Source organism: Pseudopipra pipra, chromosome 3 (assembly GCF_036250125.1).
Source record: "Pseudopipra pipra isolate bDixPip1 chromosome 3, bDixPip1.hap1, whole genome shotgun sequence".
In the NCBI taxonomy this organism is placed as follows: domain Eukaryota; kingdom Metazoa; phylum Chordata; class Aves; order Passeriformes; family Pipridae; genus Pseudopipra; species Pseudopipra pipra.
In genome coordinates this window covers 17,751,705-17,779,134 of record NC_087551.1, presented here as the reverse complement: position 1 = coordinate 17,779,134, position 27,430 = coordinate 17,751,705, and the positions used below count along the sequence as shown (strand labels likewise).

Here is a 27,430-nt window from a genome sequence, read left to right as displayed (position 1 = left end):
TCCTACATTGCATTAGTTCTTTCATATTAAGCTGCCTCCTTTTGTACCCATCTTTTGTATTCATTTGGTAGTTTTTAGTCATACTACCAGTTATGTTGTGAGAGCATCTTAGAGTCTCACATGTGTCCTAGACACTGTAAATGCCATTTGATTCTTAATCCAACTGGGAGAAGGTCTGCCTATACTTTATGTATCTGATTGCTTTCAGTTGTGAAATATGGAATTTTGGAAACATAACCAGTCAGCTTCAAATACTCGAGGAAGAGGATTTTAAGCTAAAGGAGTTTTCCTGAGCTGCTAATGAATTATATAAAATTAATTCAGTGCCAATTTCAATTTAGTTACAGAAGGTATGATACAACCTCACACAATTAGAATAACTTTTCAGCAACAAGATATTTATTTTCCAAAGTCTTGTCCCCAAAAGGATACTTCTACAGTTGTAATATATCATTTTCCCCTTTCAAAATAATAGACTCAAAACTAAAGGAACTTTCTGTAGTGTGAGATATTATTACTTGCAATCATTACTTAACTCAGGACTTCAATGTGCTACTGATCAGTCTATATTTCAGGTTTGGAGTTTGTTTCCCTTTCTGTTAAGCTGGGCAAGCAGAGAGGCAGACATGCCCTTTCAGAGTCTCATGTTGCCCAGAAAGTTTTCTGGGATGCAGCAAGATACTGAGAAGAGTATCTGAATTGCAGAAGTCTGCTAGCATAGCCTGTGACCCAGCCAAACAAAGGTTGCCAGTGCTGGTAATAACTCTGAAGCTTGTTTTTACACATCAGTCTTCAGGGCTTGTCCTGCCATAGGAGTTATTTTAGTGGGATTTTAGCCATATCTGCAAAACTGAGTAACTTCTGCTATGGCTGCAGCTTGCTCAAGGGGATGCTAAGCATTCCTTTTAGAACATTTTAAAGATACATTCCAGTGATGAGGTACAGCATTACCAGAGCATCTCACATCAAGAAATGAAGTGAAATTTCTCCACTGGAAAGAAATGGTTAAATTCTGAATGCATCTAACATTAACAAGTTTGATGAGGCTTCTTATCATCACAACCAATTAAAGGAACCACTTCTACTGGCTTTCATTTCCCTCTTTTGGTCCTATATTAATTTCCCTAAGGCTAAATTCATCCCTGGGTTTAACAGAATGAAGCAAACTTCTAAGGAGAGAGAAAAAAAAAGGGAGGGGGGTGTAAAAACTTCATTTGTGTTACATCATTTATTGCCTTGCAGTCTAACTTCTTTAGACTACTGGCTGTATCTCAATATTAAGTTTTCCAGTTATTTTCACCTGGACACACTTAGCTCCTAGGACTCCTCAGCAGAGGAATCAGGGATAAAGAATTCAACTCCATACACTTATATTCCTTATTCACTTATATTCTTTTTATCAGTCACCTTCTCAACCAGGACCCATTCTACAGCAAAATTCAAGGCTGTAATTATGGAGAAGAAGCAGGTTCCAAAATTCAGCAGAGCTGCTGAGATTTGTCACTAGATTGTAGCATTACAGAGCCCCAGTGCTCATAAACCCATGCTACTTACCAGGTGTGCTTGTTGAAGAAACTTTAGAAGTTGAAGACTCTGATTCTTCCTGATTAAAATGGAGGAGAGAAGGAGAAAGGAGGGAGGAGTGTTAGACTCACAAGAGTCAGTCTCAACTGTTTAAATATTTATTTCACTTTTTATATAGATTTAAAATGTATGTAGAAAACGTGCAAGCACTAGGCACTTTACAAAATAGTGGTTGTGTGTGTGTTGAAATATATAGTAAAGTATAAATAAGCTCTTGTACACCATTTGAATCTCTCTCAATCTTTTTAATGAGTAATGAGAAGTAGATAAAATTTCTCAACTCACAGTTTTATCTTCTTTCTGCTCTGGTTCTGTTGATCCCTTTTCAGCAATTCTTCTCCTATAACAGAGACAAAAGTTAACAAGACCATCATGGCTTTAAAATGAAAGAATGTCGCTTACTGCAACTAAAGACCTACACAGCCTGATAGATACTTGAAAATTAGTGTGTTTAAAGAGGTACTTTCAAAATACTTTCAAGGACAACACACTCCTGGCGAACGCAACTGTGCAATTTAAAGTCTGTATCCCCTCTCCTACTGCTGCACAAAGACTTGTACAGAAGTACTGGATTACACTCAAATAAAAATGGGTATTCATGAAACATTATCAACCTCATGAGCAAGCCGATGTTTATTTGATCCTCAGCCAGCTGCAAACAGGCACCCCAAATCCTACCTCTATGATGACCAAGCAGCTGGAGCACAGCACAAACCTTACCTCCTGGCCAGCAGGGCGCTCATTTCTTCCATCAACCCACTGCCTCCCAAGGGAAGTGGTCCATTTCCACGGCCACCATCTGTTTTAGATGAAGCAGATGAAGCAGAGCCTCCTCCTCCTCCTCCACTTGAACTGGAGGAGTCTTCACCCTTCAAAGTACACAAAATAACAGCAGATGTGCAAACAGAATGAGAGCTGACTTAATGAAATCAGCAGAGTTCACATACAGGAAAGACACAACTGCATAAAGAATGTGATGGGCTGGTAGCACATCTTGTAATTCTTTTTTAATAATTAATTAAGCCTACCCAAAAAGTCTTGATACTGCTATTAATCTTGAACAAAAGTTACAACTGGTTCAGGAAGACAGGATTTAGAGACAGGAACTGGAAAATGAAACGGAAGTTATATTTACCCGTGAGACTTTCCTAAGTTTGGCTCCAGCAAGTGCAGCTGCTAGTCCAGTTAAAGGGCGATTATCTTCGGACACGAACCCCGCTGAAAATCCAGAGGCTGGGAGGGGAGGAGCAGGAGGTGGAAGGGGAACAGGAGGAACTTGGCTAGGAAGTGGAGGAGGCGGTGGTGGCGGTGGCGGAGGCCCTGAAGGTGGAAGTGGAGGAGGCGGTGGTGGGCCAGGAGGAGGTGGGGCTGCTACTGAAGACTGAGCTGGGCCAGGGGGTAGGGGAGGTGGAGGAGGAGGTGCTGGTGGTCCTTGGACACCACCTAGTATCAAAGAGAAAACAAACAGAACACATTAAGGACTTAGAAAAGAAATGTCTTATTTCCATTGAAATGGTGGTTCTTTTGCTCAGTGCATGAAACACCAAAACTGGTAAGATACTAGGCAAGAAAACACTGCAAGTTTCAGCAGGAGACAAACATTCTTATTCAATGTACTAAAAATATTACATAGTATAGTATGAGAGATCAGACAGTTTCAGAGACATTTAGATAGGAAACCCCTCCAGTCAGGTTCCGTGCTGCAACCAAGAACTTTACACCAGGAAACAGGCAAAGAGTCAAGTAAGGCACGAGCATCGTACCATGTAGGAACAATACTGAGTGTTCACATAGTGCTAAACACAGAGTGACCTTTCATTGTATTAAAAAGCATTTAACACATCACCCAATCAGAGCCCTTAAACTGCTTGAGTATCAATGCTAATTTCTAAGCTATATATAAATCTTTCTTCTAAAAAACATTCCACTAATCAACTTTAATAATTTAATACAAACACTAACTGGTGAGTTAGAAGACTGACATATTTCAAGCTGATGAGAAAGAGCTCTTCTATTTTTTATGTATCATTCTTTTAGTGCTTTAAATTCACATTGATATCCAATACAAAATGTATTTTGAAAAAGTAATATTCTGATGATCACTGTGTTATTATTATAATAAGAATTTAAGAAATTGTGACTAAGACAATAGCTCTGCACATCCCTCCCCATCTTATCCAAACTGCCATAAGGTACTAAAAATGCTGCACAGCTATCTTAAGCAGTCTCTAAGGGCAGGAATTTCACATACAAGTCTGCCTGGTTTTGTAGTCTACTAACTACTGCATAAATTCAAAAGCCTTTTAAACTCTCTAGGCATCACTCACCATCCAAGTGCACACTTTTATTCCATACTAGAAGTGAGGCTGTTCACCCTATTTCCACTCCAGCCCAGAGTAGCTCACATCTTCATTTAAGACAAGAGAGTATAAAGAGGATCTACTCTGCATGGCTTGTGTGTGATTAAGCCACAGGCTGCTTATCCCCCAGGAGCCCCTCTGCCCATCCCTTTAGCTCAGCTACTGCAGAGTTATGTACAAAGATCTAAATCTACCAAATCAATATAAAAGCAGGATTCAGGTTAACAAAGACATTTAGACCCACGTAAAACACGTATGTCTGTCACATTGGTGGAGCGTCCATTAAGACTGTCACCTGCTTAATCAAACTTTATGTCTAAAGTCGCTTTAGCTACGCTGACAGAATACCACAGAAGACCTATCTATATATATGTGTGCACATACAGCCATGTATCCAAATGCAATCACTGTCCAAAAGGAAATGCTGTAGGTGTTACACGCGTGTTCTTCTGTGTTGGCTACCGTGAGGAAACTAATGATGCTGCCTGTTAACACCTCATTCCAAATAAACTAACAGTGCAATATTTACCAAGCAAACATTTGACAAGCTCAGATGTAGACAGGTGAGAGCTTAAGAAATCGGACTTTTGCTTACGACAGGCCACAGAACGCCGGCTCTTGTGCACAGGAGCTTTCAAGTTTCCCTTACCCCAGTTTTCCAAACGGTATTTCGTTGTGGTATTAAGATCACTGCAACTTTGGAAGCATTGTATTAATGCCTGGGGGCAGTTAGGGGCTTTGACACCAATTGGTTTCGAGCGCGTTCCTGCTTAGCGCATTAGTAGCAATAACAGAAAGCCTTACCCTGCTGGGTCGTAGGTTCAATCGGCTGAGAGGCTGCCTGCAAGACTGGCTCAGAAGCAGAGGAGTCTCCCAGCACAGAGTTTAGAGAGTTCTCAACAGAGGCAGGGGTAGCTGCAGAGGGAGAAGGGAGAACACTAGGCTTGGATGAGGGAGTCGAGGCATTCGGGGAGTTGGGAGAAGGAGAAGCTTGAGGTCCAGAGAGTGACAGAGGCGGAAGGGAAGGCAGTGGGGGGGGAGGAGGTGGCGGAGGCGGCGTTGGACCTGAGGTAGAAGGTGAAGGAACCGGATAAGCCAGGTTTTCAGGAAGCCCGTTAGGAGCCGTGGGAGACGTGGACATTTGGGTCACCGGATTAGAAGCTGACACTGGGAGGACAGGTCTCGGACCAGTAGCTTTGCCTGGTGGACTGCTTATCATTACTGGAGGAGACGGGGGGAGAGGGGCAAAACTGGGTGCGGACCAGGCAACAGGCTTTGTATTTGGAGGCAAAGTCGCCATGGCATTGACAGGAGAAGGGGGCCGAGAACTTTTGTTCAGCGGACGAGGAACCGTAGCATAATGGGGGAGAACAGGGTGGAAAGCTGAGCCTAAAGATGTAGCAAAACGTGATGCAGAGTGCCTTAGAGGCGGTGTAGGGGGAGTGGAAGTCGGTGGTGCAGAAGTCACTACAGCGTACTCCGGTGTGGCCTCTGACATTGGTGCTGAGACTGCTTTTGCATATGATGGAGGAGGTGCTGAAGGAGGCTGGCAACTGGAGTATTCAGGAAGTGAAGTGCTATACGGGGAGTTGTCGAAAGATGGAGCTGGACAGAAGATGGAAAGCAGCAGCAAAGGCAGGATAAAAAAGGAGAAAGAGAAAAAGGGAGCTAATGAAGCAACAAAACCAGCATTCAAACAAAATGTATAAATGTAGACTACAGTTAGTACCAGAGGATTAGGCACAAGTGAAAATACTGTTAGGAAAGTTTTACATATTATCAACAGGTGCTTTTAAATCTTACCAACTATTTTTGTGCCAACATTTGAATTTACAAGTATGTTCCAGAGAAAGTTTTCTCAAATCCCATCTGTGAGATGGATTAGATACAGGGTTTGAGTAATCAGTGTTTTATGAGCTTTTATCTTCGTATTTGGTTGCAAACTGCAAGCAAGTGTAGTGATCTTAACATTTGTTTCAACTCCACTAACAAAATTCCTACCCTAGGCAGCAAGTATCATCTTTCTACTCCCCAGAAAAAGCTCCATTGTAAACTTGAAAGTGCTGGGAATACAACTACCCATAAAATCCTCTGCTCTAAAATTACTAGCTCTTACACAGTATTCCTTGACTTCTACCATGAGCTGACTTATGCAAATTGAGTTTGTTACTAAAGAACAACCAAGCACTTGACTAATGTTCCATTATATTACCAAAATGAGAAAGCTTTCAGTCATCACTGGATACATTTCCACAGGCACTGCATTATCTTATCTACAAGCACATACAATACATTTCACCGAAATGTTACTACAATGATAAATTAAGCCAGACTTCAGACTGAGAAGCTTTTCTCCAATATTACTTTGCCTTATATGGGTACATACCTTCTATGTTAACACAGTCAACCTGGCATGTTTAGGGTTTTTTTCCCAAATTATGCACTGCAAATACATCTTGTTGAATAGAGCAAGCAATGATAAGGTATTTAGAAAGTTTAACTCATCACACTTTAACCAATGTTGAGGGCGTCCAATACGCTTCAAGTTCTTCAAGCAATCAGAGTACAGCAATGGAGTGAGCAAATAGTGCAAAAAAATTTATTTCAGGGTTAATGGAAAATTATGACAGGAAAGTCAAAGCTCTTGGACTTCTTGCCATAAAAAAAAAGGAATTCCAGCAAATAAAAGCCTGTTGTCACAAAACTGTACTCACTGCCCTTTGTTGCTCCTCTCACACTCCATCACCAAAACACATAAAGAGTAGTCTGATAGTTGAACACGCTCAGGTTTTGAAATTCTTACCAGCATTTGAAATTCTTCTCTCTCTTTCCCATTCCAACTGTTCCCTTTCCAACTGTTCTTGTCGTTCTCTTTCTTGCCTTTCCCGTTCAAGTCGTTCAAGTCTTTCTCGATCCTGCCTCTCCTTCTCTTGTCTCTCCCTTTCTAGGCGCTCTTGCCGTTCCCTTTCTTGCCGTTCTCTCTCCAGTTGCTCCTGCTCTAGGCGCTCTCTTTCAAGTCTTTCCCTTTCTAGCCTCTCTCTCTCCAGCCTCTCCCGTTCCATTCGTTCACGATCCAGCCTTTCCCGTTCCAGCTCCTTCTGCCTCTGTTGCTCTTGCAACTGTCTACAATTGTGAAAAAAGGAAAAAGACTAAGCTGCAAAGTGAAAACCAAAAATGTGAAGCAACTGTTAAGAGGACAAGAAGAGAAACTAACCAACAATCTTTGCACCAGAAAAAACAAAAGCACAGTATTTGTACCTACATAAAATTCTTAATTCTATGTGTCATTTTTCTGAGCTGGATAAGAGTTTTATTATGTTTACAGTAAAAAAAAAAAAATCACATATCCAATTTCCTCTTAACTAATTGAACATTCTGAGAAACAGCTTTCAAGAAGTAAGAATAGAAAGCTGCTGCTGCTAATTTACTGATACAATCTTCCCAGTTTGGGATATGGAGTTACATTTGTTCTTTGTATGGTATTTTATACCCAAAGCAGTGAATAAAAGTACAGTGAAACAGTAATAACACAAATATTCATTTAAAAAAAACCTACCCCCACATAAACTAGGTTTTTTGGATTAATTAGTCAGCTAGTATTTATCCAAGTTTTACAGAAGCATCAAAACATGGACATGTCCGTCTCCACTTGCATAGTACTATGCACACATACAATTTAACTGGCAACAACATGAGAACACCCTGAAGGCAGGGGAAAACTGGACATGGTCAAAGAAAATCCAGGGTGGAGCAGCCAAGGAAACACTGCAGGGAGCTGGCAGGTTTTCCAGCTCATGGGAGTCTTTGCAAAGGAAAGCAGAGAGGGGGAAGGCAAGTATAAAGCAGGCAGAAGAAATATAAAGAACTTCCTAAGGGTAAGGAGGAATCTTGCAAGTCTCTGCCAAAGCCTCTGGGTTGGCTGAAATGACTTTCCTGCAAAAATATAGTGGGAAAACCTATATACCACCTTTTTGATTCTTTCTCCTCAACTTGTTTTGCACTTTCTTTAGGTTGTTTGTTTGTTTGTTTTTAAGATAAATAAATCTTCCTAGTTGGCTAAAATACACCTTTTTGATTTTTAAAGATTTTTCATCTCTTGGGGATAACTCGCTGCTAAACCAGAAAACAGGCACATCCTCCTCCCAGCTGTGGCCAGTATGTTCCTGTCAGGACATAACACTGAAAATGTTATAAGTTGTTGTTCTCTTCGAATTCTTGTTTCCAAAAAAAAAAAAAAAAAAATCTTGTATAGAAATCACACAGTCATTTTTTCTTCCATGCTTCAGATGCAAACTGAAGAGAGCTTCTCAACAAATACAAAGCACAGCCAGCTTTTAACTATGAAGCAAAAAGGAGACCTGAATTTTGACACCTCAATCTGCTAGATACATGTTTTCCATACTACACCACTGGGCGCTTTTCATGGACAGGTCACTGGCAATGTGTATACTCTATACTCAATGTGTAGAGTCTTACAAACTGAATTCTGAAAATGAAGGGAACTTCACCTGTTTCACTCCTTTTCATGCCTAGAAAATATTGGCATAATTGGAAACTCTAGCCCATGAACTATTATGAAGTCCACCCATTTTTCAGACCAGTGTTTTTCCTTTACAAACAAAAATAAATTGCAAATATTGAAACTGCTATGAGCAATAAAACTTGAGTTATGTACAGCAAAAGGACTTTTTCCCTACTGAACTTGTTACCCACCATCCTCAGGAGCAGCAAAATAGTTATGCTCCTTTAATCAGTCCTTCCCTCAGCTCCTGCTCTCCTATATAACAAAGCTGTAATAGCAGTCACCATGAAACCAGAACTGCAATTCAGCTTGTTAAATGTTTGATTTTTAGCCTCTGAAGTCCACTAAAAAGTCTGGTGATTGACCCATACATATTTGGAACCAGTAGAGGATTTCTATAAAATATTAAGAGAATGTAATATAAACCACAGAAATGTAAGCTCCAAAAGAGATAGTATTTTTTAAATTACATTTTTGCTTGCTCTGTACTGTGCAAAACTAGTTTTCCTATATACTCTTTTCCCCCTCAGATAAAATCTATTATTTAAGGAAAGCAGGGTTTTCATCATAGCTAACTTGAGCTTGCTCATCTTAAGCTCTTTTTTTTCCCCTAAAGGAGAGGTGAATGTGCACACATTTGTTGCTAAAAGGCTATTCAGAGCAGAAGTCAACAATGACAGACTCCAAAGCAGGTTTATTGTCTTCATTCTTTTTCATTTATTTGCCAGAAATGAGCATATTCTACCTATAAATCCTAAAACTAAAATGCAGATACGGCATTTGGGGTTATAATAATTTCATGTTACATTTAGTTTATAATATTAGAAGGTATCAATTCACTGGGTTTTAACAACACATCAAATAACTGCCAAAAAATTTCTTTTGCTCAAGTTCTTCATTTCTTTACAGAAATAGAACCTCAATATAGGTCACTCCTCACACAAGACCAGCATCACCAAGGCGGTTCTGCAATAAAGCCATATGAAGAGCTCTGCTATTCATATTTTCATAAGCAATCTGGAAAAGAAACAGCAAGGTGCTCTTCTTTAAGCTGCTTAAAATATTAAGTTATTTAGGATAGCAAGGATGATGGTTGATTATGAAGAACTACTGATGGATCTTCCAACTTCAACTAACCTGGCAAATAAAACTCAACTGAGATATAACTGAAGTGAAGCAGGGGAGAGAGAGGGGAAATCTGCTAAATTCATATACAAAACGCTGGACTTTGAGTTGACTGTTGATTCAGGAGTGAGATATTAGGGTTACAACACACAGGTCTGTGACAACATCCATTCATTGATATGTTCTGTTCAAAAACATAAACCAGATGCTAGACATCAGGAAAGGATTACGGAGCAGTACAGAAAACAGAACCATCTTGCTTCACAAACCCTGAATCTCTGTTCCCACATCAAAAGGGGGAGAACAGCAGAACTGAAAAGATTCAAAGAGCAGCAACACTGTGATCAAATGTACCAAACACTTTCCACTTAAAAATAATTAAAGAAGTGGGAATTCTGCATTCCGGAAAAGACAACTGGAGCTCTACAAAATCCTGAGTGATGAGGAAATCCTGTTACAACAGCTGAGAGGAAAGATTTGATGCAACTAATAACAGCAAAGCTCAAAAGAAAAGAGCTCCTCTGAACATCAGGCAGACAAGCTGTGGAACTCCTTGCCAGAGTGATTCAACTAAAGAATAGGAAAAAGCCCATAGAATAAAACCAACAACCATGGGAAGCCATTTAGAAAAAAAAATGGCATCATGCACAAGAAGGTGTTGAACCAAGGGATGCCCAGAAGATGAGAGAGCAGCAGAGGGAAGTATTCCAGGTGTTTGCCCTGGCCCAGAAGGGTTTTACTTAATGCTTTTCTAACTAGTGACAGGGTAAGTGCACGTGTGTATATTATGTACTATATACACAGAGGAATTGGTGATGAGAGCGTATATAAAGGAAGACTCTGTCTTTATATAGCATGTAACTATGTGCAGTTAGCTAAATTTTAGCTATTTTAGCTAAATTTAACAATTTTAGCTAAAGTTCAAGATGTAGCTATGCCTAAAACAAACTGTGTTTGGGATTGATTGATTCTCCTAATACATCTTAACACATTCCCGAAGCTTTCCTGGGGTTCTTCTCTTCACAGAGCTATAAAGACACACAACACCCTTGTGTCATAACAAAATGCACCTAAGTGTTTAAAATTAATCTGAGGCAAAATACATTTCAATCAGCAATCAACATGATCAAATTGTATTGGCTATCTAATGAGATACAGATGAAAGGCAATGAGATAAGCACTTCCAACCATGCAAGACTCGAATAAAATAATACTGATTATTTAATAAATATTGAGTGAGTCAGAATTTAACATTTCATTTTTTAGTAAAAGAATCATCATTTTCCATTTTTACAGGAAATAAAAGGTATAAAACCAGTTTTTGAAATGTACAAATAAAAATTATGAACAAGGTGAGCATTTTGTTTACAATACAAACGCTCTACCAAGAGAGGGCAGCAAAATACCTTGCAAACATATAAAATTCCCATGCAGCAAGATATGAGATTAAATACAGCATCACTGAGCATTTTTTCTCATTATACATTGCTGAACCATCCCTTTGTCAACAAGAAAAATAAAAAAACTCTACCGCACAAAACCAAAACAACAAACAAACAAACAAAAAAAGCCCCCTGCACCCTCTCCCACCTCACAACCCACTACATTTTTACTGTAATTTTAACAATTTCAACAAACCTTTTGAACAGCAAAGCAAAAGGTTCACAGGTCAGAACGTCAGTGTGCCAGTAATGCAATTAAGCTGCTTTAACACAACTTAATGAGCAAGGAAGAATTTTGTAAACTACAAACTAAGCTTAACAACTGTTACAGTTGTTGCTTAAAAAGATTAAAAACTCATTTGATTATTTAAAACAAAAAACCTACTTGCATTAAATCCCCCTTGGTTTTGTTTAGTTAGCATTAGATAGCATAATTTTATTTTAAAATTTTGTCAGAGATCAAAATTATATTAGGCAAAAGCATTATTAGATTACGAAGTGTCATCACACATCAATTAAAGTATGTCTGAATGTCAAGACTGGTAGTTCAAGAACACTGTGAAAGCAACATATGAAAATCCTTCAGCCTTAGAATGTACAGTATCTGGCCACCAGGACAACTTTTGAAAAAGATGAAGAGGTACTAAAAGTGCTCTAGAAAGTTGTCTGATAATGAAATGCTCATTACGCAAAGGAAATGTGATTCTAACCATTTTGGAAGTGTGGATTACTAAATCTAAGAGTTAATTTACAAAACTGTAGAGCATGTCAGTCACACACAAGGTACTGTTACACATGTTTAGATTCAGAGAGTCAACTTCAGAAATTCAGAGTAGCTGCTAGCTTTATCACAGATCCTACTCATGGAACTTTATGGTTCCTAATTAGTTTTGTGTCAAAAGCATCTTGGGAAACTTCACTTTGGGGTGTTTTGGTGGAGGTTTTGGATTTTGGGTTGGGTTTTTGTTTGTTTGTGGGTTTTTTGTTTTGGTTTGGGGTGGGGTTTTGTGCTATTTTTATATTAGATTACTTTAATACTGCATCAACTTTTAAAATTATTTCCCCTCTTGCCCTTATACTTTTGTCCAGTTATGGAGATACTGGGAGGTACCGGCAGAGGATGAAGAAAGAATCATATTTACTATACTAACTTGTGACTTAATATCAGCACAAATCCTGCAGTTCTTTGGGCAGACAAGCATCAGGAGCACAACTACATTATTGAAATAACACATGAAGAAAAATGCAATGAGCAGAACGAAGCACACACTGTTGCATCTCTGCTGAAGAAACGGGCACTCTGTGATGGTGAAAGGGTTTAGAATTTCTCCTACGTGACAACTGCAAAACACAATTGCAGTTAATTTCCTTACTCGAGTACACAGAAAGCCTTCCTGCTTGCTCTGAGTCAGATCATAAAAGGGTATAACAATTAAGTGCTGCTGTCTCAGCTCTTGATCTACGAAATGAGCCAAATACACACGCACATGAAGATCACTCTCTATTATGCCTTTAGCACATAGCACCAGTACATTCAAAATCCAGTGTGTTTGTGATGGGCAACCAGGAAGCTCTCTCAGATTAATACTATCCATTATCTTTTGATCTATACTGGTGAGGAAGAAGGGAAGAGGCTGTTGTTTTAACTTCTGCTCCTGAAAATGAAATGACTGACAGAGATTAAGAAACTGGTAAAACAATATTTTGTGTCAGAACAGACTTAATAGCCAGAGAGAAACTGTCCTTTTCTGCAATACTTTTCACATCTAAGCCTCCATATCTTGGTCGTCTGCAGAAGAGTTTCTGCAAGTGTCTCAGTTGGTGGAAAGACTGTCCTTCCACCAGAGCAAGTCCACCCCAAAATTAAGCAACTCCCATTTTGTCAAAAAAACAGAGCTGCTGTCACAAAGGCACCAAGAGAAAAAAAAAAAAATCTATGAGTAACAAATTCAGAGCTGAAACAGCTTGCAAAAGCAAATAGCTGCCTGCTCTGGCAGGTCACCTTGTTTCCTCAAGTGAAAGTTTTGCCTTACATTCACATAAATCTGCTGAATTCTAACACTAGCTTGCTTTGCTCTTGGAAGTGAGATCAAACCATTGAATTTTTTCCTAAAAAGATGATAGGAAACTGCACTGAGAAGCCCATATATCAACCTCAATAACAGAGTTCAGTCACAAACCTGGAAGGCTTCTTGCCACAAAGCCAGATACATTAAAAACAGAGGTATTTTCATGCACAGTACAGACAAAGGCATCTTTGTATCACATCCAAATTCAGCAGGCACTGAGCTGATAGACATTCCAAGATGAACAGAAACTGGTTTGAAGTATTTAATTTTAAAACTCACTGTAGAAAACAAAGATCCAAGGCAAGCCTGCAGAAAACAAAATATCTTGAGGAGCAGACCTGATTGAAGTAATTGCTGCATTGAGTGAAGAGGTCAGCTGCAGGCAGATAATACATAGTGTTTGACAGCTGTTAGTCATCATTTATGTACACACCAATTTCATATTCCACTCTTTCTTGGCTGAAAAACTTGATGTCAAAGCAGGGCATCAAATCACTCAGAAAGATCAATAAGAATACTATCCCTGTTTTGTCTGCCTAAAGATATAACAACAATAAGAAGGATGGGGGAGGAAAAAAGCACTAATAAGATTGTTGTATTAAAAGAGGACACCAAAAACCATCATTTGAGTCATTTAAAAAAACAACGTGGAATAAAAAATCATAAAATTGAGGGGAGATTTTCAGGCTAAAAAACCCACCCACATGGTGGTTTTGTTTTTGGTTTTTTTCAAAAAGTAGTTTCTTGCTTGTGCTTTTACTTATTCTCAAACAAGTATGGTATGGCAGAAGAGAGACAAAAGGATAACACTCAAAGGGCAACACTACTGCTAGCTTAAAACATTGCATTCTGTATAAGAAACCAAATGCGATTATATGAAAGCATTCAGCAGTGTATACATCTTTCATTCTGTGCTTCACTATGTTTATTTTCAAGTTTTATAATCCAACACAAACAAGGAATCTAGGAATAACTACTATGTTAAAGTGTACAACCACAGCTATAATTAAACCTAGATTAATCAATCCAAACCAATTGAGTTGTTCGAACTGGAGTCTCAGTATATCCAGGCTTTCAAGGCTGCTCCAAGCTCTTACACCAGCTCCTCTAACCTCGCCTCAGTCTATGGAGCAATAAACAAGACAGTAACGTTTTGAGTTTTATTCTAAAATGCTGGAAGCCCCAGCATGTGGGCACAGATAGCATTATCTAATCCAACAGTCACTACTTGCTAGAATACATCTCACATGATGGCTCTCCTCCTCCCACCACTGAGTCACTGCCACAAACAGAGCAGCTGGCTGCAAACAGGCTACACAATGCGTGGCTGAGCTCGAGGCACCAGCACCAGATGCAGGGTGACCTCAGCTCCATCTGAAGCACTTTGTTCTCTGCAGAAGAGCAGCTACCTTGTTATTGCACAGCACCCTATGCACTCTCTGGACATCAATTTAAGTAGATAGAGCCAAGCTACTTTATCACTGTTAAAAGCATTTATGGGGGGGGGGGGGGGGGGGGAAACAAAGAAAAGGCATTTTAACATGTTATTTTGAACCTAGCTGCTAGTTTGATTTTTAATGGTTTAATCCCCTGATCATCTTCTGCACAAGTTCAGGAAAGGAAAAGTGTGTCTGTTATGGCCCTTCAAATTTGTAGGAACTTATCTGAATAATAAAAAGAGTCCTAGCATTAAATTTGCTCTTCCATCGTTAATATTAAATATTTATTCATCACTCCAAAGTTCAGCATTTACCACAGAGCTCACTCTCCTGTATGGTCACGCAAACCTCCTGAATATGTATCTTAAGGCCTACACGTTGTGTACCACAGAATGAACACACACCACCCCCTGAACTTCGTAATTTATTTACAGAGAGAAAATATAGCCTAAATCTTGGAAATATACAATATGTGTGGACATCAAACACAGGCAGAGTCCACAGAGACTGAGAATCTCCATGAATAAAAAGTACACTGATGCACCAATAACATAACCTCAGCAGAAGTGATCAATATTTCACCTCTTTGCATCTTCCTAAGCAATCTCAGTTGCACAAACTTCACTTTACAAACTGAACTCTTGCTATATGCTCTAAAACTCTTACCAAGCTAGCTTAATTTTTTTTTCAAGTGCTAGATAGCCCCTACAGCTTCTACCTGAGCATAATGCACATCATGTAAGAGAAACTCAGACAAGATCTAGTCACCTTGATACAATGAGCAAGAAACAGAAATTTAGAAGATCTGCATAGTCTGACTGTTGAAGGCCAGGGTTTGTGAAATGAGTTTATGTATATGCTCTGAAACTAATAATTACTGCCAGTCTGAACAGTGGTGTGGGCCTTCGGTTCTTTAAACAGCAGTGAGAGGTGAGACTGTTTCAAATTATGGGGGTTTTGGGTCTGGGATGTTTTTGATTCTGTTTTGTTTTTAATTTGTATCAAAGAACACTTTACACAATTTAATGCAAAATTATAAAGGCATTTGACTGACTATATGTATCATGATTTTGAAACACTAAGCAAAAACTAGGTCATTATAGCTACTTCCAGTGTTCAGGCAGCTTTCTCCTGATTAATCACCATTGCATTTAACACTTCCATTGTCAATTCGATTTTCTCCATACACTGGTAGGGTCTACAGATTGGTGGTTTCCCCCTCCAAAACCAGAACACCTACTATGAACTATTTCTCATTCCATTTTGATCATCCAACTCCTGCTCTCTTTCACATCAGCATCAAGGACTTGCTTTGTTCACCAAAACATCAGAACAAATTTGATTATTCCTGGTCCCACTGATGCCTGTTTTTATGCTCCACACACGTCCACAGCAATCCTTTTCTCTTCCACATTAACTAAGAAATTCCCTCTTGGTATCTGTTAAATGCTTTACTAAAGCCCAGGAACAGCCTTTCTGCTTTTGCAAAAGAAAATGTTATCTGTGTCCAGTTTAGTATCCTATGTCATATCTGGGACCAAAGTCAAAAGCCCAAAAGGCTTTTCTTTCCTTGATCTAAAGGGATTTAAGGTTTAACAAGAAGCTTTTATGCTATAAGCTCAAAATGCATTAGCTGCAAGTACTAAGAACTAGCTTTTATCGGTCAAGCAAAAACTAGTAGCCAGCCACCACTATAAAGACATAGAGATACAACAACATTTTATTAGATACAGGAATTTTAATACACAAAGGGATCTATTAATACTCTTGGATCAAAGCTCATTAAGTCCAGTTTCCCTCACCTTGATTTTTTCAATATATCATCTAAACTAACAGAACACTTGAACCTTCCTGGCAGAAGCCAGACTGCAGGAAGACACCTGTGCACATACAATTTTAGAAAAACAAATAAGAATCTCAGTAGTAGAAAAATCTACTTTTATTGGCAACTCCCTCTCAGTGGTATACTCCAGTGAGTACATCTGGAACACAATTTCATGAAAGGGAACCACAATAACTAAAAATCTGGAAAAATATAGACCAGTTTCTAATCCAAATTACACATTTCACATTAAATAGAAAAAAACCCCACAGAACTGAAAATTTTTCAAAAAGCATAAGATTTCATAGCAACTTTGTCATCGGAGTCAAAAGACTGCTTAATGGAAGAGTGCTCTTCTCAGCCTGCTAAACAGACTAACGTTACCCAGCATGTATAGTTAGGCAGTGCCTAACCAGACAGCACCCATTACACCTCTCCTCAAAAGCCTTTTAAGTCTCTGAAAACTAGACTTGACAAAACTAAGGAAAACCTTACCACGAATGGAAAGAAAATGACACATCTTAAAAAAAAAAAAAAAAAAAAAAGGAAAATAGTCATTATTATACCAAAACTCAACCCTGTTCTCAAGAAACTTTTGAGGGCAAGAAAAAAAAAATTAACCTTTTATGATGACAAACAAAACCAGCTGATGGGTCTTGCTTTGGTCTCCTTTTGTCTCTTGTCCTAGTACACAATTCCATGTAAACCATGTCTCTGGGGTGCAAACTTCATGCAGATTTTGTAACACGCACAGCACACAATACAATCATATGACTGTATTCTACTGACCACTCTGAAAATCCTGAACCAAAAATCCAACTGCTACATCTATTCAGATGCGTATTTCAGATTAGAACTGACTGGTCAGTTATAATCTAATCAATCTGTACGCCTTTTAAAGAAATCCTACTTCCTGAAATAAGCTGTTGGATAAATGGTACAATTTCAAAAGCAAAGGAAAACTGGAAACACTGCATCTGGCCACTAAGTAGGAAAAGGTTACAGGCTGTGGGAAATCAGTAGAAACCAGGCTATCAGGGACAGAAAGTGATGGGCAAGCTTTCATTCTCCAAATTACTATAGCTATATTACTACTGAATTGTGGGATGCAGGTTTTTTCTTTCACCATGTCCATGTTTTCAAAACAGCTCAGAAATTACCTATGTAATAATTACTAAATTACAAGGAGGGGGAGAATTCTTTTACCATAGTTAAAAAAATTAAAATTAGCAAAGTCTCAGGAAAAAACATTTTAAATCTGTAAAATAAATATCTTTCCTTTGAGTCTATTGATAAATAAGAAATTGCTACCCTTGACAGCCTCTGAACTTGCACTATCTAAGACTAAGAAGCCTTTCACAAGGTGTTATGAAAACACCACACCATATCAACACTATTTTCTAGCAGCCACATACCAACTTTTCTTTAACATGGTCGACCCAATCCACAAAACAAACTAAAATTGTAAGCAAATCTGAAGTATTTAACGATTATAACCTCCCCCCCAATATTCTGCTGTTGCGTTTTGCAAGCTTCTAACATTTTTGAGTACTTACGAAAGAATTCGGTCAAGTTTTGGTCCATTACGTCCCTGAAGGACGACAGGAGGCTTGTATACCTTCATTATTCCTTACTATCTATACAGTTCCTCTGTTTCTGGTGTTCTTGGTCTCTTTATTTATGAAGTGGTGATGATTTTGAAGTTATTTATAAACATTAACTCATTAAATTCCCAAGTGTCATATTAGATACCAACCCAATGACTCATATTCCTGACAATATATTTACCATGTCTGAAGAGAAGGTAAATTTACATGCACGAGTAGCACACACAAGCATGCCATGAACTAATCTTATATTTTAAAATGGTGTTTGACATTAAGTAACTCTGAAGTTATTAACAAATACATATGTCAACTCAACTTGGCTCATTATCAATCGGTGGAATTCATAAACACTGCCTGACTACCAGGCTGACAAAATGTAAAACAACCCATATAACAAAATATCCCTTCAGTTCTGAGGATTAAAAATAGAAGCTGGAGTGTTTTAAAGCTTGTTATTACTGTAGTTGAGTGAGTGCAAGTTAAGGAAAATTACAGTTAACTTCAAGTACTCCCTGAAAGGGAAAGCATAAGTCATGCATTAAGGTTTCTTAAAAGAGAGTAACAAAGGTTACAATTCACCAGACAAAATTATTTTATTACACCTCATGTGTAATCTTGGCTTCATAAAACCCTCGGTGTTTTCGATCGTACATCTGGTCCTTGTAGCTTTAGAAATTGTCTCACTGCACAGTAAGCAATACAAGCATCCAAGTAAGAAGCTCTGCAGCAAAATAAGCAAAGTAATATTACTACTTTAGCACTTCACCTTAAAATGTAAGGTATCTAAATCCTTTCTAAAATAGAAAAGATTCTTTGAAGCAAAATAATACACTTTTGCTGGGAATGATCTAATTCAGTTCCCAATTTCCCCAAGATTCTTGAACACTGGTTACAAAAGCAAAGGAAAACAAACATCGGATCTGTTGAAGAGCTTTCTTTATTATGCCACTCTTCACTGGTCAGTCCTTTGGCAAAATACTTCTGAAGAAATGTTTCTATTTCTGCCTACGAAAACCCTGAAGCTAAAAGCCACATAATTTAACTTTGAAATTAGTCCTGCTTTGAGCAGAGGGTTGGACTAGACCTCCACAGGGTCCCTTTTCCAACTTTAATTTTCACGCAAGCAGATGTTTTTCTCCAGCTTAGAATAATTTCAAAAAATATTTTCCTGCACTCAACATGGTAGTCAGTTAAACACTACTAAATCCAGGTACACCTAAGGGCAGGGATATGAGAACAGCACTTAAAGACAACTATTATCAAGCCACATTTGAAAGAAAACCCCCATCCAACAGATACATATTTCAAAAGCCACAGACTTAGCAAAGCCTGCCTTTCTCTTGATCCGTCACAAACCCCATGTTCCTTCCTACGCAGTAACATTTATTCCCATTTCTTACATTCCCTGTAGCCTTAGTGCTCCCCACAGGATTCAATTCTGCCCACACTGCCTTTACCCTTTACTGAGATTGGAAATGTCACTCATAGATATGTCACAAGTAGTACATGCCTAAACCTTTTTTTCCCAACTATTTACTACTCTCTACATTATGGGAGTAAGTTCTTACAGTCTGAAAGCTGAAAGATAGTTAGTACAGAACAGAAGTTCGAGCTTAGAGTTAATTGACCTTCATTAAAACCATGTAGTTACAGTAGTAACAAGACTGAAGAAGCACTTGTGAAATGTTTTAACAAAATTACATGTTCTTCTAAAGCTTAATGACACAACGCCAATAGTCTTTCCACAGACAATCTGGCTGGCAGCATGAGTAAACACTCCAGAGCTCCATCCTCTTTTAGGGAAAAAAACAAATCAAAACCAGGACCAGACTTCAAAGAGGACATTACATTAGATGAAAACAATTAGAGCACGCTGATCAAATGAGAAATGAAGCCATAAGAATGCCATCTGATAATATGTCCTTTATATACAAAAAATTTCAAGAGACTTGCAGAGCTCTTAATATAGGGTAGCACTTTTTCCTGAAGAGATGCCTATCTACAATGCTACTCTGAAAAATATTTCAGCATTAGAAATTTCAGTTAATACAGCCTTCTTAAGGAACAGACAAGAAATAAAAATACTAAAAGCCACTAATATAGAACAGAAAAAAATATCTAAAGAAAAAAGCTTTTTAAAAGTCTGTCAAAAGAAGTGACATAAAAGACCTTTACTATGACAGCAAACTTGTACATAAGTACATCAAACAGACGAATTTGTAATGAGCTTCTTGCTGTTTGTTTTTAAACAAGGTAACTTTCAGATAAAGTGATCCCAGCTTAGAATAAGAACATACCGCAGAAAAAAGATAGACAAGTATGACCAATTTTGATGTCAAAACTTTGTTCAATATGTTTCAGTTACTATTTTATCAAACCCGTAATATGAATTATTCCCAAATTAGCAATCTGGTTCTGCTCACCTTTTCATAAACAAACTAAGTGCCAAATATCAACACAGAAAAAACTTCAGTCCCAATTAGACCCAAACATGTTTAAGCATTTTTCCAGTTACCACAGAAAGCTATTAGGTGCTTTTACACCATCAGTCTGGACCACCTCCCATTTATTCAAGGATCTTGTTCCCTGCATCTGTACTGCATGTGACCTAAATGTCTCCCAGCATCCCTTCAGGAAGGGAACAGCTAATCTCCTGGGAGTATTTTGATGGTAAAACAATCCAGGATTGCATCACAGGCAGTATGCTTGAGACAGCCCAAGGTCTTGCTGTTTTCCTTTAACCAGTCTAACAGCACTGTCCTACAAGACTTTGCCATTTCATGTACCCATATCCCACACACTAGATCTACAGCATTAACCCGTACTGCCACAAAACAAATGAGGGAATCTGGCAACTACAGAGTTTTCTAGAACTTGGGCACATCATTGATACATAGCAATTTTTAAAAGGAACAGAAAGAATCCGTATGTTAAAAATGCTTTGGGTCTGAAAAATATCCCACAGGGCATAGGACAGGGTACAGAGGCTTCACATTGCCTCTGTACCATTGTTCACTGGGAACAGCTTAGCTTGGAAAAATGCCAGCTGGTCAGGGGAACACAGACTACTCGCTGAAGGCAGCACAGATACAACCAGCACTGCTAGAGCTGAAACTTAAACAACTAAAGGCAACATAAATTTATACACTAGGAGTAGAAAAGGAAGGTTTCTTTGCTAAGTAATACAGATGAAGGCAAACAAGATTTCCAATAGAATGTTCTGATCTACTGCATCCACGTTCAGGAAGAAAAGCTGTCATTTGTGATGATTCAATTCTCTGCTTCTAAAGGTTAAAACTTCCTTCTTTGCTTGCTGCTTTCTTCCTTACAAGCGTGTGTCAAAAACTGAAGACACAACAGTCACTGCAAAATTAATTAGTCTGGTTGAAAATGACAGCAGTGAAACCTCCCAAGGCTTCCCCTCTGATCTTCAGCTCTTTCCTGACAGGCCAATACCAGTTGCATTGTTTGAATGGGTGGAGAGCACGAACAAGGGATCAGCTACAATCAAAGCTTTTACATGGTCGAGCGGCACTAAGGAAAACCACACGCATACAAATGCTGCCCTAATGCAAGAGAGTAATTCTAAGTCCTTGACATTTAATTTCTCATCTTTAGAAGGTATCACTTTCTTGAATTTAACATCTGTTCACTTTTAATACCGTACCTTCTCTGGATTTCCAATTCTTCTTGTGATGGACCATTTTGCACTTGAGAGGGAAGCTGTGAATTCTGTCGAGGCAACGTAGGACCTAAAAGTGAAGACAGACCATAAAAATGGTTTGAATTTTTACCATGCAAAAAAGCACATAATCAAGGAAAAAGGCCAGCCACCACATGACTTTAAGAACTGTTCGCTTTTGCCTTTTAAGCCAAACAAGCTCAAAAACATAATTTAGCAAATAAAAGCTGCAACAAATGTTACCTTACGCATTTACAGAATGAATTTATTTCACATGGATGGAAAGGTTTCACAGAAATGCAAAACAGATTTTATATATGATGGAATTTGACAAAAGCTTTGAAAAGCACTCCAAGTCTGAGATTTTCTTAAAACAATAAACAAATACTCTTGGAGGAACAGGAAGGGCTCAAAAAATTAAAACACTCACCTAAATAGAACACTGGAAAAGGGGAAGAGGAAAACAAAAAAGGAAAAAAAAAAAAGAACAGGAGAGAAAAAACATCAGAACCTTATCACCACATTGAGAGAAGGAAGATAAAGTATGTTTCTACAGGTCACATCAAAATTTAGTCAGATTTTAGCTCATCAACTTGGATCAAAGACTTTCTTTTTTAGATAGGTAAGTACTGGGTCCAAAGGAACAGAGGCACATCACCAATGTACAAACTGTGAATTCTGCTAAGCACATGAGATGCAAAAGAGAAGGACACGCAAATTCATCTTCAGTTTTTACTGATGGGCAATTCTGAATCATACAACTTTCAAATAACTGTATATGTACATTTAGAAATGAAATATGTATATTTAGAAATGAAATGACTTTTCCATCTTTCTCAAGTCTATTTACAGCACAGAATTATTTACAAAGAATTAACAGATATGAAGAATTACAAAGTGTGGAATGGAATACAGGGGATCAAGAATGCATTATTTCTGTAAAAACAGGCACTAAACCAGTAAATTATTTAGATTGTAGCTACACTTAAGATTATGGAATTTATAAGCAAGCAGAATTAAAAAAGATTAAAATGTGTCAAATTCTGAAAACATCCCAAAGCAAAACAGTAATTTCTTGCTGAGATTCCACCAAACTACTTACAGTGATGGAGTTGTAATGAGATCTCCCCTATATCAAATACCAAAATGTAGAACTTGTTTCCCATCTGAACTTGTGAAAGTCATCCAAACCCATGAAAAGACCATGTGTGATACACTGACACATCTAGGACAGTCAAACAAGTGCCCTGTTTAAAGGCTATACAAAAAGGTTCATTTACTCAGAACAGCATAGTATTGTGTCCACTGTGGTCATAAAGACAATTAATCCTGAAAATTATAAAAGTGTACATTATCTGTGTATCCTACAGTCAAAAAGTAATGTAGGAACTTACTTCTGGAAGATAAAAGCAGAAATTGCACTATAGAGGTGGTATCTTCCTGATTTATTCTTTTCAGCATGTACCTAATGACGTGATGCTGCCCTTGATGTATTATTTTTGCTTCGAGTATCTCCAAGAGATAACCACAGATATAAATCTATACTACTTTTATTGCAAAATATTAAACTGCAATGATAATCAATAATTAAATTATCACTAAGTAGAAACATCCGTTATACTGCTCATCTGGAAAACTTTTCAGCTTTAAAACTTCCATAAGACACACGTCCTGCTCTCATCTCCCCTGTGTGACAGGTGGAAGGCTTTAAGGCCCATAAAACCATGACTGCAGCTCCCAGGCAGCTGGGCTATTTGCTGCCTGCACCATGCTGCAGCCTTTCATGGACTTTTACAAGTAGACACAATCCAGCAGCAGCTGTGCTGCTGCTCAGAGATGCCATATACACCACTACTGCTTGCCACGTCTAATAGAATGCTTGGAGTAAGTCAGGGTTCACAGTCTGAGGTGTAAACTGCAAGTAACACTAAGTATCAGACATATGATGAAACTCCCTTCGTATTTCTGAGTATGAAACACATTGACCTAATAATTAACAACAAAGAACAGAAATAAAAAGAAATAGTCATACTATGGACATTTACTAACCATTTACTGCACTGAAAGTATAGCAGAAATGAGAAGTTCAAGCTTCCACCCATTTAATCCTTAAGACTATTTAACAGGGGGGTTTTGAACAAGGTATTATCATGATGCAGTAGCTCAACATGGACCACCACTCTACAACCTTTCTACTAGTGTGCTCCCACTCTCTTTTTAGCCAACCCCTCCAGAAACCAACCACCGAGCTTCACTTGCACTGGCTATTCCAACCAACCTAGCGGTGAGAAAACCTGTTCTTGTAGCCTCAAACTTTGTTCCAGAGCTCTGTCTGCCAGAAAATCATATTGTCAATTCTGCAGAAGGCAATCATCAGCAAGCCAAGTTAGAGTTGACTTGGCCAACCTACTCCGGTGATGTCCTTCCTTCATAGCTGTATATGCAAGAGAGTAGAACACAATCACCTGCTGACAATTAACTTGGTGGTTACTTGGTTTGCAAGTATTTCGTACAAATTTTTGCTGTAAGGAAACGCAATTTGAGTATACCAAAGGCTTTCAAGAAAGAAAAGTTTAGCTACCAAGTCATTTGGCCAGTTTTCTCATCAAATTTCTCTCTGCAAGCACAGATTCTTAACAACTACCATGTAAATGGACAGTGGCAAGTTAAAGGCACATACCAGGTGGCAAAGTACATTTTATCTGAGCAAATTTATTACAGCAAGCAAAGACCATCACTTCTTTGTCTGGGTAGTGGGGTAGGTGGTATATTAAATAAGCAGTAGCTAGCTTAAATAAGCTTTCTCAGAGGCTTTTGAACACTTCAAGATACTTCAGAAAAATCAAGCCCCAAGAGAAAATCTCACAGATACTGCCTGGAAAAAAAGTCTGATCTTTCTACAGGATCACTCAATCTTCAGAAACCAGTACAAGCCAAGTAAGAGATGAGGCTGAATAGTCTATTCATTCTGAGTTTTAAGGAAAACCTAACATCTTTCTTTTTCTAAAGAAAGCACAGATGGTGCACTCCGCAGCACACTCTGACAGACAGAGGATATAATTTCATACTAATTTGTTCAGCAGCCATTCCAGTTTCAGTGCTTTCTGTTTTTCAGCTTATTCTCACCTTTGCATCACATCACCCTTCCTCTATGACAGTTCAGGCAACCGCATGGTGAGAGATGGATGGGAAGTCTAAAAATCTTTAAAAACCCAGGGAAAAAAAGCCTGCATGAAGCATTTTTACCAGCTAGATCACAGCCAGTTTTGGTTCTTCATGTAGTCACACAGACAATTATGCTGGCGCTGGCGTAGCTCAGAGAACAACGGGCTGCTGGGGGCTGCTTTAACCAAATTAGGCATCCCCAACACCACCCTTTTAAACCACAGCCAGAGCTGTAGTTTATCAAACTCCTTAACTTCATTTTCAGTCCTAACTGACATCTTTCCTCTACCTCCATTCGAAAGCCGAATCAATTTCCATTGCACGATCCCATAGAGGCATAATTAGCAAACTGGAGATGGAAACAGGTGGTTTCTCCTCCCTCGATGCCTTTGGGTTCCTCCATTCCTCCAGTCTTTCAATTACATTGTGTCTGTTCTGGAGTTTCACACCACAGTCTATCCCCCTTCTTTTAATGTCACCTACATTATATTATCAGTGTTGACATAGCACCTGGCTGACATTGAGGACATAAGGTTTCTATAGCCCTAAAAAAACCCATTTATCTGCTGTTCAAGATTGGCACAATACATGTATTACAAGTTATACAATGAGCTACAATGTATATTTTCATTTGGCTGGACAGGCTTAGGTAACATAAGGATGGGGGAAATGGTTTTTGTGGGGACTGCTGACAGTCAGATCACGCGAAATCTTTCTCAGAACCCCACATACCCTAGAGTTCAAGAAAGCAAACACACACAAAAAACCTCATTCCTCCAACTACTATACTGTTCAGAGTAGAGCATTAAGAGAAAAAAACTCTAATTTTTTAATAGATCCAGTAAAGCTGGTCAACTATCACCCATGAGAATTTTAGTTTGAGGTGAAGATCTCTACTTTCTCCCCAGAGAAAGTTTATACAAACAACTCAGTAACTAAGTTTCCACTCTTTCCTTTCTCAGCATGTTAGTGCCAAAACTAAGCCACATTCCAATTATACAGTCTGATATCCAAGTCAAAATATGACTTGACTTTTCAAAGTCTTTTCAAAGACTGAAAGTGAACAGCAAGTTTATTTATACATGTATATAATTTAAACATAACTGTACTGACTAACTATAATCTTCAGAGACAATTTTCATTAAGGACAGGTTGAGTACACCTACTAAGCTAAGACTACAGGCAAGAGTTCAAAGCCACAGCCACTAAGATGTACTTCTGTTTTAGAATATAAGAACTTATAACAGAAAAAAGTGTTCTACTAAATTTTCTGAATAAACGGAAAGCAGGCTTTTCAGAGATCTATGCAGGGAGTACTAAGCACAATTATGGTGAAGTACCTTCTTTTACTTGTCCCTAGCTCCTTCTCCTCCCATTCAGAGCCTGTCCTGCTCTAGGACTTGACAGAACAAAGTCTGGGGAGACTTGCTAACCAGCCTCCAGCAGAAACAAAGCCACACCACTCCTCAAGACGTGGACTTGTGTTATGGATCTATATGCAAGACTATGATGGCCAAAAACTAGGGCATTAACAAGTGACAAAACTGTTCTCTAGTACTTCTATTTGGGTGAATAATCTTTCAGCTGAGACTTCCCTTTCCTTCAAATACCTCCTTCCTCTTATGCTGTTACCATTTTGTAAGTACCTTCAGCTGAGTTAATCTAGTCGTCACTCTATACTTAAAGCAAATACTTTCCATTTCACTCCACAAGTACTTTTACCTGATCAAGATAATAAAAGGCAGCAAGAATAACAAAAATATTCATTAAAATACATTTGAATTTAAGTAGAGGTAAGCCTCCTATCAATGCCAGCAGAGCCTCCTATCAGTGCCAGCAGTGCCTTGGAAACCAGGCGCTGATAACCTGAGTGCCAGGCTTGGCTCAGCACCAGTGTGCTGGGCAACCTTCAGGAGCCTTCCAGTTTCCCTCTGCCATCCTTTCATACAGGGGGAGACAAAGCTTCAGCAGTAGAGAACTATGGTTGCTTAAAGAAGCTACAGTATCACAAACTTACAATAGCAATTATTGAAATAAAATATATCAGTACCATCTACTGTGGAATATTTACTATTTCCCCACCACCACCACCACCACCACCCCATTCTGACAAAATTTGTTTAAATAGCAATGTTATAGGTGATGACTGTTGCTACTGCTGTATAATACTACAGAAATGAGCCTAACAAAGCTGTATTTCCACAACTATGTTCATGATTTTTATGAAAACATCCTGTTCCCAAAAGGCAGATTTAATCTATCTACAACTTCTACTGGGAATATTTTTAAGACAACAATATGAACTCTCAAGAGTAAAATATATTGACATTCCCCAATATTTATTAAATAAAACTTTATCCACAAATTAATATACTTCTATTTATATTTGCCATACAGTTTAGACCAACTACCAAGTTTTAATTAAATTCTTTGTTCACCTAAAAAAAAAAATTAAATGCTTTCATGTGATACACCACTAATTCTGAAGAACCATGGAAATCAGAAACACCATAAAGGCAACCCTTAAGAGTTCATAAAACTTAGCAACTCTCTCTTCACTTCTAAATACCACAACCAACACTGATGATGCTTTCAATAATCTTAACTGCAATT

The 27,430-nt window shown here is 38.4% G+C and overlaps 1 protein-coding gene across 12 annotated transcripts in view; it reads right to left on the bottom strand.

Moving 5' to 3' along the window:
• ENAH (ENAH actin regulator) overlaps positions 1-27,430 on the bottom strand; it is a 90,432-nt gene that overhangs the window by 13,259 nt on the left and 49,743 nt on the right. For 3 of the 12 annotated variants that reach the window (XM_064648083.1, XM_064648085.1, XM_064648086.1), the window contains 7 exons: positions 21,638-21,722; positions 6,748-7,067; positions 4,749-5,549; positions 2,720-3,027; positions 2,305-2,453; positions 1,870-1,924; positions 1,555-1,603 (listed from right to left, as the gene is read on the bottom strand). In XM_064648083.1, the coding sequence (XP_064504153.1) occupies positions 1,555-1,603; positions 1,870-1,924; positions 2,305-2,453; positions 2,720-3,027; positions 4,749-5,549; positions 6,748-7,067; positions 21,638-21,722 (1,767 nt within the window). Of the gene's footprint in view, positions 1-1,554; positions 1,604-1,869; positions 1,925-2,304; positions 2,454-2,719; positions 3,028-4,748; positions 5,550-6,747; positions 7,068-17,919; positions 18,038-21,637; positions 21,723-22,082; positions 22,095-27,430 lie in introns of those variants that run through there. The other 9 variants (XM_064648082.1, XM_064648084.1, XM_064648089.1 and 6 more) reach the window with 5 other exon arrangements.